A 23,955-nucleotide genomic window follows, 5' to 3' on the forward strand; every position below is an offset into this window, starting at 1 on the left:
ACTTTTTCTTGCAAAAACTTTCTTCATAGAGGATATGTAACTAGACAAATAAGAACGTAGGCGTTAAGATGTCTGCTAGTAAGGCAATAAATAAATGAATTAAATATATATTTTTAGCCAAGCCTAAGAGCGGACCTCCGCAATTATTTCTTTATTGGAATTTAAGACATAAACTAATGTCCATGCCAAGACTCGAGGCAGGACTCCAGTAAGATCTTCTTTATTGTGATTTTATATTTTTCACATTTTTGAAGTACAGCCATAGCCACCATTCAATCAAGTGCAAACATGCATTTTAGAAATATCTTTTGGAATACACGATTATATGAGCATAAATGATAAACAAACTTTTATGATCACAGTTTTATTACATTTAAAAGTAAATCATGTAAATCCGTAAATGTAGGTTAACAGTCCTATTTTTAAATCTCAAAAGCAGAACAGGTACCATTTATTGGCCATAACAACAGACAAACAACCCCCCCCCTCCCCCACCGGGGAGGGGGAGGGGGGTAAAAAGAGCAGAGATGCTTTTCATCTCGCTTAGGTGTGTAAATTTCGGATTTAGGTCTCACTTAGGGTGTTCTGGGAATAACGCCGTCATATGTAGCCGTGAAGGTCTTCTTTAGGGTTGCGCGCGAAGAAATATAACAGTATATATTTTCTCTGTTATAATCGTGTTAGTTTCGCAAGGAATTGTTGCTCTTCGCAGCAATTCTCGAAATGCGTCAAGTGACAAATGACACTCAGAAAAAAGGAAAATAGGAAAGACAGTGGCCAAAAAATAGGGGAAAATAGGAAATCTCATCTCATAATGGGGACAAGATAGGAAGCTTTCCTTGAATTCTATCCTCTTAAGAGGGTTTCAATGGGGGGATTGCTTTCTCGGCTAACGGTTAGAAAAGTTGCCTTTTCACGGCTGAAGGTTTTTTTCCTTCATCACGGTTTGCTTACATGAATTTTAAAGAAAACGACAAAACTTTTGAAATTACAAGACATGTTTCGACAGAAACTTCAGTCATCTTCAGTTGATTAATGTACAAAGCGTTAAGTTGAATTTATAAGTACGGAAAAACTGCTAATTATGCCAGTAACAACGGAATGTACATAAAGCGTGTCAATGTGAGAATTAAAAGGATAGTTGTAGATTTACTAGATGCAGTTGTTGATTAAGAGAAGGTTGTTCTCTTTGAATATGAAAAGCTTCTTTTATCTTGAGTTGAAAAGTCGTAGATGCGTGATCTAAAATATGGAAACATTCCCCTGAAGACAGGGCGCGACATTGTTCGGAATTCTGTAGGTGTTTGAAAATGTGAGAGACCCTATTACTGACTAAGTGACTGTTTCAGTTTTATTCTTTGACAGAAAAGGAAAATGTTCAAAATCGATCGTGATTTTAAAACAAATACGAGAACGGAGATAAGAGAAAAATGGTCGATGTAACTTACAAACAATGTTTCTCACAGCTGCTGGGCTAAGCACATTCCATTTCAAGTTTAGTTCAGAATCATCAATCTTCATGACGGCGGCTAGTGTGTCAACTTCAGGAGGAATCGCATCATTGATATAACAAATAAGATAACTAACTACCTAGACGACTAACTTGCAAAGTATCTTGATGTGGTTGTTGCTGCTGTGGTTCTTACAAGAGAGGCAGTCGCAGAATAAAGAAGAGTCAACCGAAGAGTGATGGAGTTGTTTTCTGTTCCCCGGCCGGAAGTTTTCTCTAACACAAATACGGACCTAATTGGTTTCAAGTTCCAACGACAAGTTTCAAAGCATTTAACCCCGTCCACAAAGCTTCGCGTAATTCGGTTCCATAAACTCTTTTTACGCATGATTTTTTTTAGTTGAATTTAGATCATTGTTGGCTCCTTTTCGTTATTTACAGTATATTTTACTATGCACTTACCACATACTAACAGGCACAACTTCATGGTGACTCAGTAAGCTAGAACATGTATCTTCAGCAAATTACTTGTTCCCAACTTTGCAGCCTAAGATCACGATTTAAATGGTTTCGAATCACGTCACGTGTAAAGCGACAGGAAAAAAGAATTCAATTTTTTTTTCTTTTTTCAAAACGCACGTTTATTTTGCGGCCAGACTGGAATTTTTCTTTTCTGAAACTCTTTTTGCAGTTTGGTTGTTGTGATATATATTCTTAATATAGTCAGGTTGATTTGGTTTGTCTGAAAATTTCAACCACACGGCCTTTGATATTTGTAGCATTGTTCCAAATCATTGCCGATGATCTGAAACTCGCTATCAGTAATAGTGTTGACGTCAAGAGCTTTTGAAACATCATGGTTGATGGAGATCCGTTTCGCGACGGCGAGAGATCATTTTTTTCCTCTTTGGAACGTTCTTTTATGCCTTTTGGAAGCGGCAGAAAGATATACTTTCTGTTTCTGTTTGCCACGTCAAGCGTTTCAAAAAGCAGGTAGAAAATATTTTTAACATTTCAATAAGTCTGTATGGAACCCAGAACGCTTGGAAATGTTACGTAAGCGCGGTTTCCATTTCTTGTCTTGTAGTTTCCTTAAAACCGCCATATCAGTTCCTGTTTGGGCAAGCTGCAAAATTCTCGAGGCAATGAGGTACAGGTTCAAAAGATTTCTCTTCAAAGGAGACAATTTCCTGTTTAGAAAATTATATGAATTTATCAACTTACAAGTTAATTCGGTATTGGCACGTAGGATGAGTCAAGGACAAGTCGTTTTCAAGAGCATGTGGCTGACTGTTTTTTCTTTTACAGACGCTAAAAGCATGCAATCCAAATTTCCACGTCACATCCACGTAGCCTGCCATCAGAAGTATTTGAGTAAAGCCTTGAATGATCCTTCGTTTTAATATATGCTACCTACTTGGTCGAAAAAAAAAACTGAAACAGCGCCGGGGCGCGCTAAAAAGTTGTTTCATGGGGACAGGACGATGGGTTTTAAAAATACTCCTCTAGTTCCAATTTTCTCCTCGCTTCGCTTCCAACTGATGTGGCGGCCTTTCAACGAACGTCAATCAGAAAGGCCCTCTGTGCAAGCCAACGTCCAGGATATCGTTTGACTTTTTCTTGTAAAATCTTTTTCCATAGAGGATATGTAACTAGACAAATAAGAACGTAGGCGTTAAGATATCTGCTAGTAAGGCAATAAATAAATGAATAAATATATATTTTTAGCCAAGCCTAAGAGCGGACCTCCGCAGTTATTTCTTTTTTGGAATTTAAGACATAAACTAATGTCCATGCCAAGACTCGAGGCAGGACTCCAGTAAGATCTTCTTTATTGTGATTTTATATTTTTCACATTTTTGAAGTACAGCCATGATGATGATGATGATGATGATGATGAACTTTATTCATGTGTCGATGTATTTAGCTCGCGCTAATTGGAGACACAACATAAAGATAACATAAATAATAAATATTATGATAACTAATAAATAAGAAATAAGCTATAAATTTTTATATACATTTACAACATGCTAAAATAATAAAAATAATTCTAACAACACAGGCACATCTTAAGAAGTACAAATTACGCACGCGGGGCAATTGTTGCCATTTATCAGTTCACTAAGATCCTTACATCTAATATGAAACTTAAACTTAGATAGACTGCTCGTTTCAGTGATGTTCTTATCTAGCTTATTCCATAAAAAGGGTCCAAGGTATCTTAGAGAATGTTAACCAAACAATACAGAATTAAATCTAGGAATATCAAAATTTTGGTTTCTAAGATTATATTTACAAGACTTAGTACTAAAAATATCGCAAATGAAATCAGGAACTAGCCTATATTTAACCTTGTACATGAGTATAGCTATGTCTTGCAATCTCCTATTAAGAAGGCTTGGTAGTTTAGCACAATCTAATAAGTTCATATACGTTTCTGAATGTGAATTATAAACTATCCTTAATGCCCGCTCTTGAATTCTTTCAACCTTTCTTGTATCGGACGCCTTACAGAAATGCCATATGAGATGACAATAGGTGAGATATGGCATGATAGCAGTTTTATAAAGTAATAGTTTAGTCTCTGTAGTGATTAAGTTTCTTAACCTGGCGAGGACGCCCACCCTTTGACTGGCCTTTTTGCATAATTCGCTAATATGTTGGCTAAAAATTAAATTCTCATCAAAGTTCACACCCAGTAGCTTGATATTATCTATTGTCTTAATCTCTTGATCACCGATCTTGATGTTAATCTGTTCAGTTTCATTACGTTGTTTAATCGCTATAGCGTTAAGTTTTTCTGGGTTGGACAATAAATAGTTGTCTTTATACCATCTAAGGGCAGCGTTTCCTTCCTTTTCCATATCAGTACACATAATGGACATATGGCTGCCAACTATGTGATGCAATAGATCATTTTGGTACAAGTTCCACAGTATTGGACCAAAGGAAGATCCTTGAAGGCATCCACGTTTCATCACATTCCAGTCACTAGTAGCTTTGCCAACTTTCACCCTGTTGAGCCGATCTTTAAAATATGAACGCATTAGTTGTAATGATTTGTCATTAAAACCGTAAGCGCCAAGTTTGGCCACAGTTAATGAGGGAAGAACTGAGTCAAAAGCCTTAGACATGTCCATCGATAACAAAAGTGCTTTCTCTTTGTTATCCAAGGCTAGTCTCCAGTCTTCCACCAGGCCAATTAATGCAGTCTCACAGCTGTGTTTTTTTCTATAAGCTGTAATTTTAGAATACATGATATGGTCATAGTTTGCCGTTATCTGTTTACATAGTAGATGTTCAAATATCCATAGCCACCATTCAATCAAGTGCAAACAAGCATTTCAGAAATATCTTTTGGAATACACGATTATATGAGCATAAATGATAAACAAACATTTATGATCACAGTTTTATTACATTTAAAAGTAAATGATGTAAATCCGTAAATGTAGGTTAACAGTCCTACTTTTAAATCTCAAAAGCAGAACCAGTTATTGGCCAACAACAGACAAACAACCCCCCCCCCCTCCCCCACCGGGGAGGGGAGGGGGGTAAAAAGAGCAGGGATGCTCTTCATCTCGCTTAGGTGTGTAAATTTCGGATTTAGGTCTCACTTAGGGTGTTCTGGGAATAACGCCATCATATGTAGCCGTGAAGGTCTCCTTTAGGGTTGCGCGCGAAGAAATATAAAAGTATATATTTTCTCTGTATATTTATAATTCTTTTTTATTTACTCGACTGATTCATATGACCTGAAAAAAGGCCTCTTTTAGGGGTCAAAAAAAGCCTGAGCCACGCCCAGATTGTTCTCCTTTAGGGGTTTAATATAAAATTTCCGACGAGCATCCCTTCCCTTTTTATATGAGAGTCCCCCCCGGCAAACAACATACAAATGGTTTTCTGAGAAGCTCGTCAGCCGTATTACTAAGAACGAGAATTATTGTGACAAAACGTGTTTTCAATGCCCATGTGTTATAATCGTGTTAGTTTCGCAAGGAGTTGTTGCTCTTCGCAGCAATTTTCGAAATGCGTCAAGTGACAAATGACACTCAGAAAAAGGAAAATAGGAAAGACAGTGGCCACAAAATAGGGGAAAATAGGAAATCTCATCCCATAATAGGGACAAGATAGGAAGCTTTCCTTGAATTCTAGCCTTTTAAAAGGGTTTCAATGGGGGGATTGCTTTCTCGGCTAACGGTTAGAAAAGTTGCCTTTTCACGGCTGAAGGTTTTTTTCCTTCATCACGGTTAACCTACATGAATTTTAAAGAAAACGACAAAACTTTTGAAATTACAAGACATGTCTCGACAGAAACTTCTGTCATCTTCATTTGATTAATGTACAAAGCGTTAAGTTGAATTTATAAGTATGGAAAAAGTGCTAATTATGCCAGTAACAACGGAATGTACATAAAACTTGACAATGTGAGAATTAAAAGGATAGTTTTAGATTTACGAGATGCAGTTGTTGATTAAGAGAAGGTTGTTCTCTTTGAATATGAAAAGCTTCTTTTATCTTGAGTTGAAAAGTCGTAGAGGCGTGATCTAAAATATGGAAACATTCCCCTGAAGACAGGGCGCGACATTGTTCGGAATTCTGTCGGTGTTTGAAAATGTGAGAGGCCCTATCACTGACTATGTGCTCACGCACGCGTGTGGAAAAATGCCGGGTTGTATCGCCGACATAACAGGCATTACAGCCCGCACATAGAAACTTATAAACCACACGTCAACGAAGCCCGCCAGGGATAGGGTTTTTCACACCAAGCAAGTTGCCTATCTTAAAGGAGGAAAAAACTAGTTTGATGTCCAAATCATTGCAGTAGCGCTTGATAAAGTGACGGATCTTTTTCTGAGTTACGACAGAAAAATGGCCTGTGTAAGGTAGCTTAAAATAAAATATAGGCGAAGTGGGAAGGGAACCCTGGGGACAATGATTACTTAGGGTCCCAGAAATGTAACAGTTTACAACTCTTTCAATTAAATGGGCAGGGAAAAGATTCTTTTCAGGATTTCCAAAAGCTTAGTTATGTCCTCGTGTAGCCCCAACCAGGTGTTGTTAATCTTATAGGCCCTATCAATAAGAGTCCGGATGAGACCCACTTTGTAAGAGTACGAAGTAAAACTGAAATAATTAGTTAATAACCCAGTAAAGGTTTTCTTACGGTAAACTCTAGTTAGAAAAGAAATGGGGTCATTATTATCAACTAAAACATCTAAAAAGGGTAATTTGTAATGAGCTTCTTTTTCCATAGTGAACCTAATATTTGGGTGTCTAGATTTGATGTAATCGAAAAATATAACGGCATCATGTTCCGAGTAAAATAAACAAAAAGTGTCGTCAACATATCGGCGGTAAAAAAACATTTCAGAACCTTGAAAATTTTCTAACCATAGTTTTTCATGATGCCCCATAAAAAGATTGGCTAGAACGGGGGCAAGAGGAGACCCCATGGCTACACCATCAATTTGGTCATAGAAAGAGCCATTAAATAAGAAATGAGTCTGGGCGGTAGCTATAGTAAAAAGGCTTCTAAGTTCACGTTCACTTAACTTTAGGTCAGGATTGCCCTTGGAAATGTAATTGACTGCTAGGTCAATGCACTCTTCAAGGGGTATGTTGGTAAAGAGACTTTCTACATCAAAAAAGACCATAAACTTACCAAACATGGACCTGGCGTGTTCGCGTGACAAGCATGCATATGGCACCGTAATTGGCCAACTAGTCAGCTCATTGCTTATTTTAACTGAGATGAAGCATTCTTTTTATCTGTCCGGAATGTACATGGCGACTATCATGTAACATGCTATAGCCATGGCAACCGGCTTTCGAAAGAATCACATTTCGTTTCGAAAGTATCTCATTACCTTTCGAAACCCTATTCGACATATTACATTACATTTCGAAACGTATTACATTTCCTTTTCGAAACTAATTTGTTTCCTTTCTCATGTATTCATCGAAACGTAATTTTGCTACAGATGGCGCGCCATACAAGTCTCACACAAAACTAAAGGCGGCGAAAGACGAGATACAAAAACCCTCAACTTGTCGCGCAACATTGTTTCGTTTCAAGTTTTGGTCGATGTTTCGCGTTTTTCACCTTGCGTGATCAAATTGACCCGCAACCAAAACATTTGTTGCGGGTTGAAGAAATGCAGGGCGCTGATTGGTTGATTTTCTAGCACACGAGCACACCTGTTGCGCAACAAGTTGTGAGCTTGATGAAAAACCAGAAACAAAGCCAAAATTTGTTGCTCAGAGTAGACTCGCGCTCTACTTTTCGCAACAACTTTCTTCAACCCGCAACAAATGTTTTTGTTACCCGACAAGTTGATGATGCAAGGTGAAAAACTGGAGACATCGACCCAAACTTGCAACAAAACAATGTTGCGCGCCAAGTTTAGGATTTTTTGTATCTCGTATTTTGCCGCCCTAAGAGGCAGTGTAGCCCAGAAGTCCCTCGTTCAACTTCTCAGCTGCACTTGTAAATAGCACCTGGTTTGCCTCCGGCCAGTTGGGATACTTAAAAATGAGGCGAGGACTTGTTTATCGCTTTTCTTACCAAATAAACTGATCCAGAAAAGCTGAAAGCCAACCTTGCAAAACTCCGACAGAAACATAACGCCGGTTTACAGGGCGAAGATATGGCAATTTAGTACTGAACGATTTGCACCATGTTTTTCATTCTAATTGTAAAATATCGATTTAAACGCGGCAAGGATAGAAACTGGTAGTACGAAATGGCAACTAAAGGCAACTTCTTTTATATCTTAATACGCATGGCTAAACAAAAAGTAGTCGCTGGCCTAATACATAACACCAATAGGTGGTTTTCACGTGACGTCATCACTGCCATGTTAGTGGACGAAAACAAAAACTCCAAAATAAGGTGAGACACTTCGTGATACGTATACAGGTGTACCATTTGGTGACGGTTACGTGGCAATAGCTGACAACTTCAGTGTCCACCCCACTTTGGTAGATAAACAACACTCTGTTTAGGCAGAGAATAACTGCTGGGTTAGGCACTGATGTCTAGTGATTAAGTTTAAGCGCTGACTCGAAATGGTTAGCTTTTTATAAATTATTGTTCTGGTGACACCATATTTTACCTTGCGTGAAGAGTCTCTTTCGATCTTCCTAGATAAGTCGGGAAGAGAAAAGAAGACTCTGCGGAATTTTCCATTAAAAAAATAGAAAACTGTCGTGCCGGACTTGATCATGCCAATGGCCTGAAAATTTTCATATCTTCTCATAATTTGCAATACTTTACCCATTATACGTACGTACTTGTTTGAACCATAAAAAACTCCGATCAAATTTTGTGATTTCAATTGTTAATATTTCACCTTTGGCCTGTTTTGAAAGATATTTCTTCAAGTGCTACAAGTAGTCCTGAAAGGGAGCCACAGCAGTATCAAGAGGTAGACGATAATACGAAAGACAAAACTTAAGCTACATGTAACACATTACACAAAGGCAAGTAGCAACTTACCGAACGTTGCTTCATCTACGTAGTCCTCTGCTCGTATCTTTCTTTGGTGATCTTACACTGTGAAATTTCGGCACTGGAACAACTCCAATGTCATAATGTTTTAACCGTTTTTGGTAAACTTTGATCCTTGAAAGAAAACGTGCGTGTGAAGTCGTCTGGCGCAAAATGCACCGAGCAAATCACCGAGTGTTTATTTTATTATTATTATTTTTTTCAGTTGTACTGGCACTCAGATTCGTCCTCGTCAAGTTTACGAAAGAGATCCACTTTCGTCTTCTTTTGAAGCTTTTGGCCTGGAATCACCGTAAAACGGTATTTCATGGGTAGGAAAATCATTTCCTTCGTCTTTCGCATTGTTGCAGCCGGATACAACGCATCTACCGACCGTATTATAAGCCTGCATGAAAATATCACAAAGGAATGACAAGAGAAATACAAGCAAGCGTTCCCGAGATTACGTATGGCTAAAACTAAAGAAAGAAAAATCGAAATCACAAAATAAAAATTTGCAGTCGTTAAGTATCAGGACAATGGGTACATTCAGTCAGAGAAATAAAAGAAAAATCTATCATATACACTTGAAGTACTCACCACGCCACGCATACGTGCATGGAAAAAATACCGAGACTACTTTCAATATTTGCTTCCACTTAAGGTGGCTGGAACCAGTTTCACCACTTTTAGAGACCTTCTTATTAGATGGGTTATAACTACTATACTGTATCACGTAACAGCAACGTTATGGTACCACATCAAACACCAATTATTGCTTAACAAAATGCGCTCATTATTTTGACGTAAAAGGTTGCCATGGCAACATGAAAGCTCTCCAAAAACACCCTATATTTCGTCTTTACTTGCTTATATCTCAAAAATGAACTCGGTGACCCCCATTTTTTATTGTAGAATAGTAATAAGCAATTTGAGATAGAACTGTCAGCAAAGTTTAAAAAAATTCTTGGGAGCCAATTCAGAGCTACCTTAATTTTTCGAAAATTTAAGGTAGCCCTGAATTGGCTCCCAAGAATTTTTTTTAACTTTGCAGATAGTCCTATCTCAAATTGCTAATTACTATTTTACAATAAAAAATGGGGGTCACCGAGTTCGTTTTTACGATATAAGCAAGTAGAAACGAAATATAGGGTGTTTTTGGTGAGCTTTCATGTTGCCATGGCAACCTTTTACGTCAAAATATTGAGCGCATTTTGTTAAGTAATAATTGGTGTTTGGTATGGTACCATAAGATTTCTTTTACGTGATACAGTTTTGTAGTGACAACCCTTGTAATAAAAAGGTCCTCAAAAGTAGTGAAACTGGTTCCAGCCACCTTAAACTTCAGACAAAATGTTACTATAACGTGTTCATAGTACCGATTGACTGGCATGACAGCTATCACAGTCTGAAATCCCGACCGTTATACCGTTCCTTTGACATGAAATCCCGAAAGGGCAGTACGAGGATAACAGCGAAGAAACACTACTTTGTCGCGAATTTTTTATGATTTTTTTTTTTTCAGAAATCAAACGTTTACTTGGACAGCACTCACCAGGGCTACTCCTTAGTAAGTATCTGGCAAGAAATTTTCTTCTCACTTTTTCCTCCGACGACACTTCAGCCATTTGATGAGGGCCAGTCTAGTGCTTCTCAAGTTGCAGGCTCGTTCATGCCCAAAAAGAATTATGGGTAATTGTGTCATTCCACGAACCGGAAATTTATCCGATTCTCATTTCATATATTTCTTGGAAGTATCGGGGCATCCAGTCCCGCCAGCAAAGTACAGCATCCATTTAAATCAGTTCTAGCTTTCAAAACTTGCCCAAATTGTATCGGTAGGTCTTGAAATTCAACCACAGAAAGCCCAAACTGAAAGAGACAACTTTACTCGTTAACCGCCATGTTTACAACAAAGCATTTTAGGTGTCCCAGTGTGCATGAAACCATCTCTCACTCTGTTTTCTTTCAAAGGCTTTCCTTTACCCACATTCGAGCTTAATGATGCCAGCCTGGGGGCTTATGGCCAGAAAAATAACAAAATAATAAACCCACCAGATTAGAACTCGCAACTTTACTTTCTCTCACGAGATGCCCAAACCTGAGCCCACATTGCCCCCAAACCGCAGATGTTTTAATGAGAACTTCTTCTACAGCGAAGCCAGGTGCAGCAGAAAATAATCGCCAAAAAAAGTTCCAAAAAATAGCAGGCAGTTGGGACTCAGAGTGTTAAAATCCTCTGAGCCTAAATAAATCATGATTTTTGTGTGTAAGCCTCGTTCGCGTGGGTGCTGCCGTCAAGGGCTAAGGCTCAGTTATTGCTGAAACATTATTCAAACCTTCCACATCAAGCCATATCGGTATAAAGAAGCACAGTACCTAAAAGCAAAACATTGACCCTACTTCGGAACGCGTCGTTCGGTTGCTTCTAGTCTCAGTTAATATGCATTTCTTTCAAAGGTCGGCACTCATTTTGCGAGTAATGCAAGAACAAATCACTAGTCATTCAAGTCTCCAACAATGAGTGAACCGCTGGTACACAATACAACCGAAAACAGTGTAAATTAAAAGGTGTCTTTGTAGTAATCTCGGAATATTAAAAGTGCGTTTGACAGTCGCTTTTGGAATAAAAGGAGGAAACGACCATGTCCTTCTTGAGATACGATGAGATGGTTTTAATAATTATAAGCGCCACGAGTATTATGACTCGTGACAGAAATGAAATACTTTAACCAATCATAAATAAGTGCGCTCTGTTTGATATTTTGTTTTCCTTTTCCCCATTTTTCGAGGGTAACACGTAACAGTGACAGCAAACTTGACACTGAGTGAACTTGTGGCCTTCAGCGCACACTTTTTACACCCTTCCTTCGTCAATGCTCCGTTTTAAATTTACGGGTATTCAAAGCAACAGCTACAAGGATCAGACGTAGACGTCGATCCAACTGGCGACCACTAGCTATAGCTCAGAAGGGCTCGCACTAGAACCGACTGAGTTACGCTTGTCTCCATAAAGAAGGTAAGTTGTGGTCAAAGTAACTACGCGGCGTTTCTGAGGAAATGAGGGAACGATACAAAGTAATTCGCCTCCTTTGGACTCTATTTTACAGACAGTAAGGTTTCAGTGAAGCAAGTGCAAAAGGCACTCGAGGGGCCTGGCAGTTTACTCGGATATTGAGCTATGGCAAAACAAATCACGGCAAGAACACGGTCTTCTTGTCCCGTGTGATTTGGTACACTCTGTCAAGTTTGATCTGGATACTGCGGGGCTAGCAGCTAGATGCCCATGCAATCAGAAAGAAGGGAAAGGCAAAAGGGCACTTTACAACAAAGTTGGCAAACTGGGTGTGCTCACTTGACGGACACAAAAAACTTATGGGTTACCAGAATTGCACACTTCCGTTTTTAGTAAAATGCTAGTCGTAAATTTCTCTGGTTAAGAATGTGGGTCGCCAACTCTGATCCCAAAATTGTTGGGAGATGGTGTCGCAGATGATATTGAATACCTGTATGACAGTAGGATCATGCCTTCCATTTTGAGTCTGTACAAAGGTACTGAATCAGCTATTGTTACAACGATGCGTGCCAGGACCTCGAGTTCCTTTTGACCTGTGTCTTGCACTTCCTCCACTGAATTAAACCTCATGTACTTTGACAGCCTCATCAGTTCTACCATCTCTCACTTTGTCTAGCCCAGTTTCCCGCCAATGAAAATACTATTTACCAAGTGGTATTCGGGCAAGACCTTAAACTGCGCAAACCTAAACAACCTCTAATTAACCAACAATGCGTGGTGTATGATCATCTACGTGATCTGAGCGATGCAGATTATGTCGATTACACTAGCCGGCATTTGGAATAACGTATTGATGAAAACGTTTTTTCAGCAATCGGCAAGCACTAAAGAAGGACTATGGAATTAAAATTGTCGGCGACCTTACAAGTAACTTTTCTGTCATAAAGAACTAAATGCAACGGAAGCCTAGACAGTCTAATTAATGTGTTGTTTCGATTGTTGTGATTGCAACACTACATGTTTTGATATTATTCTTTAACATTCAACAGAGATTTGCGATAACTTTGAGGCAGAGCAAGTGAGAATATTGGAATTTCCATACACGATAGAGGAAAGACTACAGAGTTACGTTTAGGAATTCCAGTGGGCCCAAGATTGAGGATTTTGGAAGATGTTGAAAAACTAGCTTCGCATCTTATTTAATGTTCAATTTAACGGCTTTTACATAACTGAAATTCACTTTTTCAGTTTGCTAGTTGTGTATTTTTTTCCCGTTCAAGCAAAGCAACTCAGCACATTCGCCATTCTCTCGTTTTCTCATTGTGCATTGACCAGTGGAATTGAACCTGCACCACAACCTCATTAGTACTTTTTATCTTAGAAAGGGTCAATAAAGCTTGTAAGCAGGAGTATTTATATTTTTGCTACATTTAACAATTATTCCATTCGTGCTTGTTGGATATGAGATGGTAAATAGCCAACTCGACGCCGGCAGCGGCTCCGCGCCTCGTTGGTTATAAGTGCGAGTCTCATATCCAACAAGTGCGAATGGAATAATGTTTTACTAAATTTCATCAAATTCTGAGTGTCAGATGCTTTGTCCTGGCAAAACGTGACTCATCAGTTTCCATATTAGGTCATACGGTATATGAGCTGATAACCGAGATTGAGTGAACCAATCAGAAAGCTGCATGCAGTAGAAACTTCATATCCGAGATCGAAAATTTAATAAAGACTTTTATACCTTGCACACAACTTTAAACTTAAGTTGTATTGAATTAAGCTTGTTTTTAATTGCAATTTAGCCCAACAAGAGCTTTTCATTTAAAGTAAAGGTACCACGAAACTTTAGTTACCATCCCCAAATTTTACGACACTTATGGCGCCTACCTTCTTCTCAACGCACGGCCAGTTTTTTGTCGAAAACATGTTTCTTTAGTCGTTTGTGCGTTTCCGCTTAGAAGCGCGTTTAAACGATTTTAACATTTGGGGAAATGATAAAAGCAAAAACAAACGTTTGCGGATGGCGTTCAAACGGTTTCAACATCGCGTTAACCATGAAGTCAACATTTCGATCGGAAGGAACTAGAAAAAAGACACCAGAATCCCGTTTAGAATATATGTTACACATCGTTATATCATTTTGTCGATCGTAGAGTGCCGACAGAACGTTGGCCTGATGTTAGCCTGAGTGTTCTCTACAATTGTTAACCGGATTATTCAATTGACCTCTCGGAATTCCAGCGTTTCCTAGAACAAAGGAAATGTTGAATCGATGTTGATAAATTTGACTTCAGCTTGCGTTTAATCCAACACTTTTAACATATTCTTCACAATTTCTATGACGTTGAACGATGTCTGGATATGCTCCCCATATTTTTTTGAATAAATTTAAAGTGTTGAATGCTTGGCTGTTCAGATACTTGAAACCGTCTCTTTAGATTAGTTAACCTTAATAGCAGATTTTCATTAAAAATCAATTCTCTATCAAAAACGATCACACATTTTAATCGTGTCTTTTTAGTCATACGATATATATCTATTTACTAAATATATACTACAATCTTCGCCAAAAATCCTTGAAACACCCCTTTCCACTAGACAGTGTTGACATGACATTTTACTGTTTAACTGGCTACAACAACATTGAAAAAGGAGGGGGCGAAAACGGTGTGAGAATGTTCAAAGTGTTTCAAGGTTTTTGTCGAAGATTGTAACTTACTTTCTAGTACGAATAAACGTTAAAAAGTAAAAGCAAAGTACAGACGGTTACTTTTATCGCAAATACGTTACTTTTATGTGCAATAAAGAAAGAGAAAGTTGACCTAATGCGTTGTACTACGTGCTGTACTTGTAGCCCACTACGTTCATATTCATCAGTGTAAATAAGATACATTTGTGTTACACTGTAGTGCCTACACGTGCTATTCTGTGCCATTCTACTTTAATGCGCGCTATGCCATTCCCTTCTATCGAATTCCATTGACATCACTTCCTGTGGGAACCATTGTCATAAACAGGTCCTTATATCCAACAATAGCGAGGTTAAGCAAGAGGCGTTTCTGAGCGACGGACGTTAAACCGTAAGTAAACATTTTGAATGGCCGGGCAGTCGTCTCTTCCAGATTTTTAAACTAATCGTTTATAAGGGTAGAAAGATACCTAGCAAGGCAAATGTGGGAGTCAAAAACAGCTCAATTCCGGTTGCCTTATGTTGCTTAAAACGTTTCGTGTTTAAGCTCTCTAATGACCTCTTCATATTGAGATGCTCTCTTTTCTTCCCACTGGGAAGAAACCGCAACCGCAACAATTATTGTTCGCTTAGGTATTCGCAACAATTATTGTTGTTGGGTAACCGCAACAATTATTGTTCGCTCTGTAACAATTGTAAGGTATATTAAATCGGATAATCGGAAATGGAAAGTGTAATGATCTCGCACAACGATTTGAAAAATTCCGATTACAAGCCCGTCTCTCAAGCAAGCAAAATTTAACTTTAGCAGTCGAAAAATATATGTTGGCCAGTCCTGTGTGAAGTGTTGTAAACCTCTTGCCTTCCTAACTTGGTTTAGGTGTCCACAGATACGATGGAACCTGGTCTCTTGCGTTCAAGACGTACTTTGAGTGAAATCCTGCGGAATAGAACAGTAAATTAGTAATCTAATTACTCGGCATTTATGAACCCGTCAAGTATACGCTAGATATACTTGACGTGAGGGATAGGGGTGGGTAACTGTGCAATTTGATGATATTACAACAGTATTTGACCATTACAAAAGGAATGAAGGGGTGGATATTTCACTTTTGTGTTTCGTGCAACGAGGTGAAATAATGGAATCGGTTGGAATGGAATCAAATAACGGAATCAGTTATCCTTGGCAGCAAAAAACAAGTGCGTGCAAAACATATCTATTGACTACCGAGACATTATTTTTTTTTTAATAATATCTAAACCGCACATGACGACTTTGAACAAGCGCCACGAACCCATCTCTACCTGCAGACACAGAAGAAAATACAATCAAATTGCCAGAAACTTATAGACAATGCTTGCTCTTTCTTTCTGTCATGATTTTGGTTACGCTCTGAAATAGACACTTTCTTTGGCGCCTCCTGAGTCCACAACATTGTGATGACGAATATCGTTGTCGATAAGAGTACAGACAACGTTGATTGGTTAAGTTTTAATTACTTACGTGTAATCGTCATTGTGGTAACCAATATCGTCAGCACTCTTTACACGGTCCATTTCCAAGCGCAATGTATCGTTCTTTTCCTCATCACGAACCGACCTTTCACTGTGTACCTTTTGAGACCTAACAAAAACAAAATTCTCTTCTTTTTTTTTTAATTTTTATAGAAGGTCCAATAGGTAGCTTTTAAATGATACCTTAAAGTCATCATGTTAATTCGTTCCCGTCGAGCAACTAGGGGAGGATAAAGATCACAACACTGATAAAATGATTGACCATGAATAAAATTTGTAGAAATGGCGCTAAACGTTAATAGAGAGAATGACAAAAAAAAAAACCTCAAATTTATCCTTATGTAAAAAAGAATTAACCAAAAAAATGGTACACATTGTTTGGCCTTGAGATTGCTGCTGTCGCTGTGCTTTCGGCTGCTTTCTGAAGTTACGACATGGTTTTATTTTAATACTCTAAGGAAGTTAAAAGGTTTCTCAAAAACGTCTAGTAAAGACACATCAAAATGTTTTACATAACGAGTGAGAGTGCTTGTCAGACCGCTTACCGTTTTTTCCCTCTGCACAGGCACCAAACAATGAAGCTGACGATAATGACAAACACAAGAGTACCAACAACACCACCAATTATAGTATATAGCATGGTATTGGGGTCCTCCTCTTCTGCTGGTACAGTTGGTGTTTCTGTTGAGGTCTTTGTTGTTGGTGATGTTCTTGGTGATATTGTTGTCGCTGATGTTGGTTCTGATGTTGATGCTGTTGTGGCTGTGTCTTCAATGAGTTGTTGCACAGTTGAGATGGTTGCATTGAGAGCAAAGGAGATATCCGCCACAGACGACTTCACAATTGTCACCACGACATTCTTGTTTATCACGGAGCTTGATGATCCGAGAGGAGTCTGTAAGTAAAATGCTATGACGGCCAAAAGAGGAACTTGAGAAACCTGTTTTGGGTAACCAGGCAAGAGATGTACTTGATCCTCGGTGAATATGAGGTTGTTTAATGATCGCCGCTTGCGTTTAGAGCTTTACAAAGATAAACAAATAGAACTGCATGAATTGATCAATGAACTACTCTTATTGCAGAATACGTCCAAGGTATATAAGTGTTTTCTCGTGTAATGTGGTATCAATAAGAACGGGTAAATATTTCAAAGCAACAAAATTGTAGTCTGAACAATTGGCAAGTGCTTAGTTATGCCAAATTACAAGAGAACAATCATGAAAAAAAGGAAGACAGAAACCAAGCGAAATTTTGACAGCGCACTTTAATTTGCGTTTAGCTGATAGGTTGAAATAGACTACAACGTTTGTCAAATTCAAAATTTTCATTAAACTGTAACCTTGGAAACGCGTTCATTTGTCATTTTGCATTCCTAGCTGTTACAAATTTGCACCCGTATTGCATGAGAAATGCACTCTTTTTTTAGCCGATCAGATCTGAGGATTTTTTTCATGTATATTATTGGGCTCTTGCCCAGTTGGTGCTCCGTTATTGAAAGGCCGTCTGCTAGGTTACTCATTCAGTCTATTATGAGCAATCTGTCAGTCAACCTCATTGTCAGTCAGTCAATCAATCAATCAATAATCAAATCAATCAATCATCAATCAGTCAGTTAGTCAGTCAGTCAGTCAGTCAGTCAAGAGCAAGCCAGCTAAACGGCCTGTCAAAAATAGACGAGCTAAAGTACGGTTTCATTTTCCCAGTGAATGCAATTTTGTTTACTTAATTTCGTTACCTGCTTGATATGCAATTGCCATCATTGGCGCAGACTCTGGTGGCTGACTGTGCAACCGATTGCTTGAATGCGTCCTCCTTTGGTTTGTTCCACTATAACAAGCGAAAAAACACATTAATCCGCTTATTCACGCTACTTATAGATTAAAAACATAACGGAAAATTCGCAGTTGACGTTAGCGCCATTGCCAAACGTACGATCTGCGACGGTCGCGGGACGTCATTCAAATTGCGAATTAACGTTGTTCAAACCTTTTCCATCTTATTTAATTCAGCTTCTGAAAACTAGCCAATCTATTTTGAAAAACAAAAAACTAGGAGGAGAGGTGCTAAAACTGAACAAATATTATTAAAATTTCTCTTTCGGTGCTCATGTCGCAGATTCGCAGAGAACAGGAGAGATATGCACCAATGTTAAAAACGTATGAGTCCAGCCAATGTTCAGGTGGCTTTTAGTCGACGTCGATATGGTAGATCCTACCTCAGACGTGTTGAGTCCCTGAATTTCAATGTTTACAGACTCTATTCTTTCCTCTTCTGATGGTTGCTTTGGCTCCGGAGCAGGTGGTGGTGGAGGTGGTGCCTCGCCTTTATCGAGTCCTTCAGAGACAAAGGAACACTCACTGTATCAGCGCTGCAAAAACTATTTCTAAATGATACTATTTGTAAGTTCCAGTAATGAGCTTGCTACAATTCCAAATGACTCAAATTATCTGCATGCATGAGGCAATATTTGCAATATTAAATTTATGAAGTAAATTGTCCAACTTTTAGAAAAACTTAAGGGTGGTGCAGAGAAGTACGTTGATTATCCAAATGCTTCGCAAAACAAACAGGAACAACAAGAACCTAACTTCAATAAAGTGACAGAAATAAAGTACGTTGTATCATTTTTTTAAAGACAAGAACAGACGGTTTAAGTTGTTGGTGCTGAATTATTCTTACCTTGACACTTGTTGTCTATCCAATACAATCCTTCTTCGCAAATACATTTATATGATCCATAGGTGTTCTCGCACTTTTGTGATTCATCTTGACATTGGAAAGTGAAATCCAAGCACTCATCAATATCTTGAAAATAAGAAACATACAAAGAAAGATTGGAATTGGAGAAAATGCTTTGAAACAACAACAATAACACCGTGAACATTGTGACAGAACATGCAAATTATCCGTCATTGAGAATGTTAAAACGGTGCGAATTGATCTCGGTGCCCATTTCAAGAAAACTCCAAAAGTTCCATTTTTGTCTGTGCAGCTTCACTTATGCGTGATAAAAGGTGCGTCACACACCATTAATCAATAAGATTCGCAGGCCTTCGTATAGCACGCGATTTTCTAAGTGAAGTTCATCGTAAAGAAATGTAGAAAAACCCGGGCTTGAACAGTACTCAAACCCCTGATCGCGCAATTGGAATGCACTGCTCAAATGTCTGAGCTATGAGGCCATCTGGGATTCAATTGTGAGTTTCAAATATATAATCCTGAAAGGAATAGTGCAGTTTTCAATTAAGTGTCGTAAAAAAAATCCCAAAGTAATTGCTTCGACCCAGCACAGCAGATTCAAACAGCGCACTGAACGAATCCGAGAATTCGTAGCAATTCCATGTAACTTGCTCAAAGCGCGGGAAAAATCGCGCGTGCAAGTCGCGATTGGTTTTGGTTTTCCTTCTCTTAGGTTGATAAACGAGCGCGAGATTTTTAAACCAATCGATAAGCATAACAATTGCAATCGCGAAATTACTTTCGACAGTCATTTGAAAGCTGCTCTATTGTGTGACCTCGAAAACTTACCATTGCAAGTCTGTCCATTGCTGTCGAGTCTAAATCCTGTCACACAAGAGCAGGTGTAACTTCCATCCGAGTTTGAACAGTTTTGACCGCAGGGAGGCTGGCTAGATGCACATTCGTCAATGTCTTGTAAAATGGAAAAAAAAAACCTTCCAGTTAGAATCAACATAGATGGAATCAATGAAAGGAGACTCATTCCATATTTGATTTTGTTGCAATTCGTAAAATCAGTTTGGTTGGAATACCTGAGCATGTTTTCTCATCTTGATTTAATGAAAAACCAGCATAGCAAGAGCATTTCTCTTGTCCGTCAGATTGGTAGCAGACATGTAGGCAGCCAGGTTGATTATCTTGACAAGGATTCGAGGCTGCAGGAAGAGTATACAATTGTCACAGTTTCTTATATATATATAAAGGGTCATCTTATGCCTAGGATTACAGAACAAAGTGATGCACGCGCTTTATAGAAGACAAAACAAAATTACCTTTTCATTTTAAACACGAATTAGCTATTTCGAACAATTAAGCTTAGAACTGGGCCTACTGTTGGGACAGGGCGAGTATCGTATTTATGAGCAAGCCAGGCTAAGGTAGGGTAAAGGGACACTTTGTAACGTAACTGTTTGTGCCACCTTTTCTGGACACGTTACATATTAAGTCAAGACAAAGGTTAGGGGACATTTCGTGACGTTTAAAACTAATAATAATAATAATAATAATAATAATAATAATAATAATAAGGTTTTTATTACAATTTCTACAAGCAGCAAAACGTGCGGGTATTTCAACAGTTTTTAAACTAATAAGAAAGGAAACTGTATAGATGCATAAAAATAACAATGAGCTCACTTTTAACTATCTACGAATTAAACAAATATGAACAGCAAACGCTCGGTACATATATTTGGAAGTATAAAATGATGGCCACGATCCCGCAAGTCTCTTCACCGGCTCTGCTGTGGAAGAAGGTCACATCGAACGTGCCCGGGATGTACGGACACGATAGGGTCACAAAGTGGTCTATCACTAGAATGTGTATGATCACTCACAGTTAAAAAGGTACTTCCATCCATAAAAAATCTTTTGTTAAATTTATCAATCCTGCTAAGATGTTTGGTGTCAAAAGATGACCCCCCCCCCCCCCCCCCCATGCTTCGATGGCACAACTGAATAATGACATGCTCAAACTATTGTGCAAATAGTTTGCATCACTTTATCGTGCGATCCTGGAAAACATATCTGGTAAAGACTAAGAAACGTCCTCGTATTAATGGTGAACAGAACATAAGGCAGTATTTTACTATCAAGAACCATGTGTTTTTTTGTCTCTTTCTAAAGCTAAGAACCTAGCCCGAGGTTGGAAATGAATCCTGCAAAGGGCGTTTTGAAAAAAAAATTGCTAAAAGGTAAGATTTTTCATATAACTGATAGCTAAGGAGAGTAAAAACCACCGCGAATTACAACTCACGTATGCAATTCTTTGGGTCTTCGGGATCCACCTCGAAGTCTGCATGGCATTTGCAGTTGTAACTGCCGTTTGTGTTCTCGCAAATTTGCATACAATCACTGATAGACTGGCATTCGTCCACATCTAAATATCAAAGGAAGGTTTGCTGTAAAATATGCTGAAAGATATATAACGTGGTGATGATCGGTTTTCCATGGGTAATAATCAGTTGAGCAACACAAAATTGACACATCACGAGTTTCTGATTTAAGATTATCTTGTCATAAAAGAATTAAAAAGTTCACAGAATTTGAAGGTAGAGTTTAACCTTTTTGACGGGGTGAAGTCCATTTCCCGGCCGGATCTTTTCTTTTTCCAAGCATTAAGGAAGTACGGCACGATGCATTTAGGTGGAATGCTTGGTTAACGAAAGTTAGATCAGGGATCCCCCGTTCTAGGGGGAGGGGGGTGTAAGTTTAAAAAAATAACCATGATGGAGAGGGTCAAAACAGTGGATTGGTGATTCAACAAATGTGACAAAATTTGTGGATAAGAACGTTCAGAGGTTCCCACTTGGCCATGCGTCAGTTACTACCTTCACAGGACTTTTCGTCAAAGTTAAGGAAGTATCCAGAATTACAAGTGCAAACAGATGATCCAGGGGTGTTCACGCAGTTGTGGTCACAGCCGCCATTATTGTCGTCACATTCGTCTATGTCTAAAAAGGTTTTAAAAAAAGAAGCAGCAGTCAACTGGGGAATTTCGGATTCACTTCTGGCATCACGTTTTACTATCCCACTTCACATGAAATAAGTTTCCTCGTTGAAATGTTTTCGCCTCAAATACTTGAATGACAAGATCCTTTCACGACTAACTTTAACACAAAAGTCATGTCCTCACTAACGACTCAACCACAAGCTCAAGCAACATAAGCACAGACTCAGTAGAGTCTTGATCAATAGAACCTTTCCTTAGGACAAAAGACACAATTGACAACAAGTCATTGCGCCTGCGTATGTTTCTCTTACTTATGCTTGAGTCGTAAGTGAGAAGCAGACTTAATTCTGATGTCATAATGGAGGTAACACGTAATTAAAGAGCAACGATGATCTAATCCGACGGACGTAGGTCCAATTCCATCTCTGGTCGGAGATTTCTCCTTTTCCTTTGATGGCCCAACTTCAAACGAGGGGAAACGCTTAGAAATTGAGCCCTTCCGAGACACTTTTCGCGTGAGACTGCGGTAGAGGATTCAGGCCAACGTGTGATTCATGGAAGTTCTATTTAACAATGGGATTTCCCTGAAAATGCCGAACATAAACTATTCAATTGCTGACACGGAAGCTAAGCGAAAAAACAATCTTGCTACCAGTTTTAAAACCTACAAACTTACTGGAACCTTCGAAGGCAAGTCATTATTGCTTTCGGTGTTAAATTCGATAAAAACGACTGCATACAACTGAACACATTTGATCATTCGGGAATATTAAGTTGACACTATTTGCAAAATCGTTTGTTTTTTAAGCTTACTAGTTCGGATGCTCTTACGCAGAGCAATTGGAGAAGTCGAGGAAGATACGCTTAAGCCTCTTAAACTCGGTTCCCTTAAATCTACAATGGCATTTGGTAAAGAACTTGAAATCAAAGGTATCCCATACCTGAGCATTCTGCTCCATCTCCAGAGTATCCACTTGGACATGGTCCACATGTGTACCCAGATGCGTTTGCAGGTGGCGGTAAATCAATACAACTTACTCCTGGAAAACATGGTTGGAAATTTTCCTCACATGCATCAAGGTCCGCCTCACAAAAGGAGCCTGTATAACCATTCAGACAGTTGCAAAAAAGAATAGTGAATTTTTCTGTATTGTTATTGAGATTGCTGTCATCGCTAGACTCTTGAACGCATATCCCTTGGTTTTGACATGCGCAGACATTAATGGTTGGACTGTGAACTGTATTTGCAGTTCCATCAGACACGATAAATTCAACCTCGATCTGAAAAAAAACAACAACAGCGTTTTAATCATTTCCAATGGATTGCTGTCAATTCTAGCCAAGAGACTACGAGGAAAGAGGGCAAACGCGTGCTCCCCATGATAATAGGCCGTTTGCAAGACTCAGTCACATGTCACTCTTCGACGCCATGCTGGGACGCAAGCTCACCGTGGAATATTAGTTTGTTTCAAAGCCAAAAGCACTGCCCCCCACTCCCCCCCTCCCCCAAAAAAAGATAAGTGCTCGAAACGAATTTTCACTTTAAAATCGACCCAGAGTGCAAACGCCACGAAGGTTATTTTTATATTACCTATAATTCTCTAAGCCGTGTGGTCCACTTTTACACTACCTTACCAATAAGGCGTCCTCCTTGAAATATTCTTCTACTGATGACACACAACTTATTCTAGATCCATAAATTAATAGGGTATTCAAGCATGACATCCTTTTTATTTTCTAACCAAGTCTTATCTATAGAGCGTTTTCACATGACGTCACGGCGGCCATGTTGGTGTTCCAAAACAAAAAAGTGGCGGCCATGATGGTGTACCAAACTAATCCTCCGGGAATTGAACTCTATTTTTATGCATATACTTTCTTTTCTTTCTGTAATCCAATATGGCTGCTGGTCACATGAGTTAAAACGCTCTATAGACCTTTTCCATATACGGCGGCCATTTCAATTTCTATTGTTTCAAATAGCTATTATGGGATGCCCAGGGGGCAAATACATATTAATTTGCCCCCTGAGCATCCCATAATGTCTTTCGAAACACTAGAAATCAAAATGGCCACCGTATCTGCAAAAAGGTCTATT

At 38.8% G+C, this 23,955-nt stretch overlaps 2 protein-coding genes across 23 annotated transcripts in view; one reads left to right on the forward strand and one right to left on the reverse strand.

Annotated features, from left to right (window-relative positions):
• The window catches only part of LOC137979252 (uncharacterized), a 20,667-nt gene extending 7,297 nt beyond the window's left edge, over window positions 1-13,370 (forward strand). For 4 of the 18 annotated variants that reach the window (XR_011118276.1, XR_011118275.1, XR_011118274.1 and 1 more), the window contains 3 exons: window positions 9,172-9,277; window positions 10,471-10,515; window positions 13,011-13,370. Coding sequence is in view for 7 of the 18 variants with exons in the window: in XM_068826469.1 (XP_068682570.1) it covers window positions 9,172-9,277; window positions 10,471-10,515; window position 13,011 (152 nt within the window). In the remaining 11 variants the exon portion in view is untranslated. Of the gene's footprint in view, window positions 1-2,236; window positions 2,444-2,537; window positions 2,601-4,322; window positions 5,911-8,827; window positions 9,152-9,171; window positions 9,278-10,470; window positions 10,516-11,737; window positions 11,965-13,010 lie in introns of those variants that run through there. The other 14 variants (XR_011118278.1, XR_011118281.1, XR_011118277.1 and 11 more) reach the window with 9 other exon arrangements.
• A 1,027-nt stretch (window positions 13,371-14,397) lies between these two features.
• Window positions 14,398-23,955, reverse strand: part of LOC137979249 (uncharacterized) — a 99,102-nt gene continuing 89,544 nt past the window's right edge. For 4 of the 5 annotated variants that reach the window (XM_068826459.1, XM_068826458.1, XM_068826461.1 and 1 more), the window contains 11 exons: window positions 22,799-23,138; window positions 21,736-21,858; window positions 21,162-21,284; window positions 19,939-20,061; window positions 19,697-19,819; window positions 18,848-18,973; window positions 18,384-18,502; window positions 17,904-17,995; window positions 16,714-17,190; window positions 16,158-16,277; window positions 14,398-15,593 (listed from right to left, as the gene is read on the reverse strand). In XM_068826459.1, coding sequence (XP_068682560.1) covers window positions 15,530-15,593; window positions 16,158-16,277; window positions 16,714-17,190; window positions 17,904-17,995; window positions 18,384-18,502; window positions 18,848-18,973; window positions 19,697-19,819; window positions 19,939-20,061; window positions 21,162-21,284; window positions 21,736-21,858; window positions 22,799-23,138 — 1,830 coding nt within the window. In that variant the 3' untranslated portion in view covers window positions 14,398-15,529. The remainder of the gene's footprint in view (window positions 15,594-16,157; window positions 16,278-16,713; window positions 17,191-17,903; window positions 17,996-18,383; window positions 18,503-18,847; window positions 18,974-19,696; window positions 19,820-19,938; window positions 20,062-21,161; window positions 21,285-21,735; window positions 21,859-22,798; window positions 23,139-23,955) is intronic. The other variant, XM_068826460.1, reaches the window with a different exon arrangement.

This window comes from Montipora foliosa, chromosome 12, assembly GCF_036669935.1.
Source record: "Montipora foliosa isolate CH-2021 chromosome 12, ASM3666993v2, whole genome shotgun sequence".
Lineage (NCBI taxonomy): Eukaryota > Metazoa > Cnidaria > Anthozoa > Scleractinia > Acroporidae > Montipora > Montipora foliosa.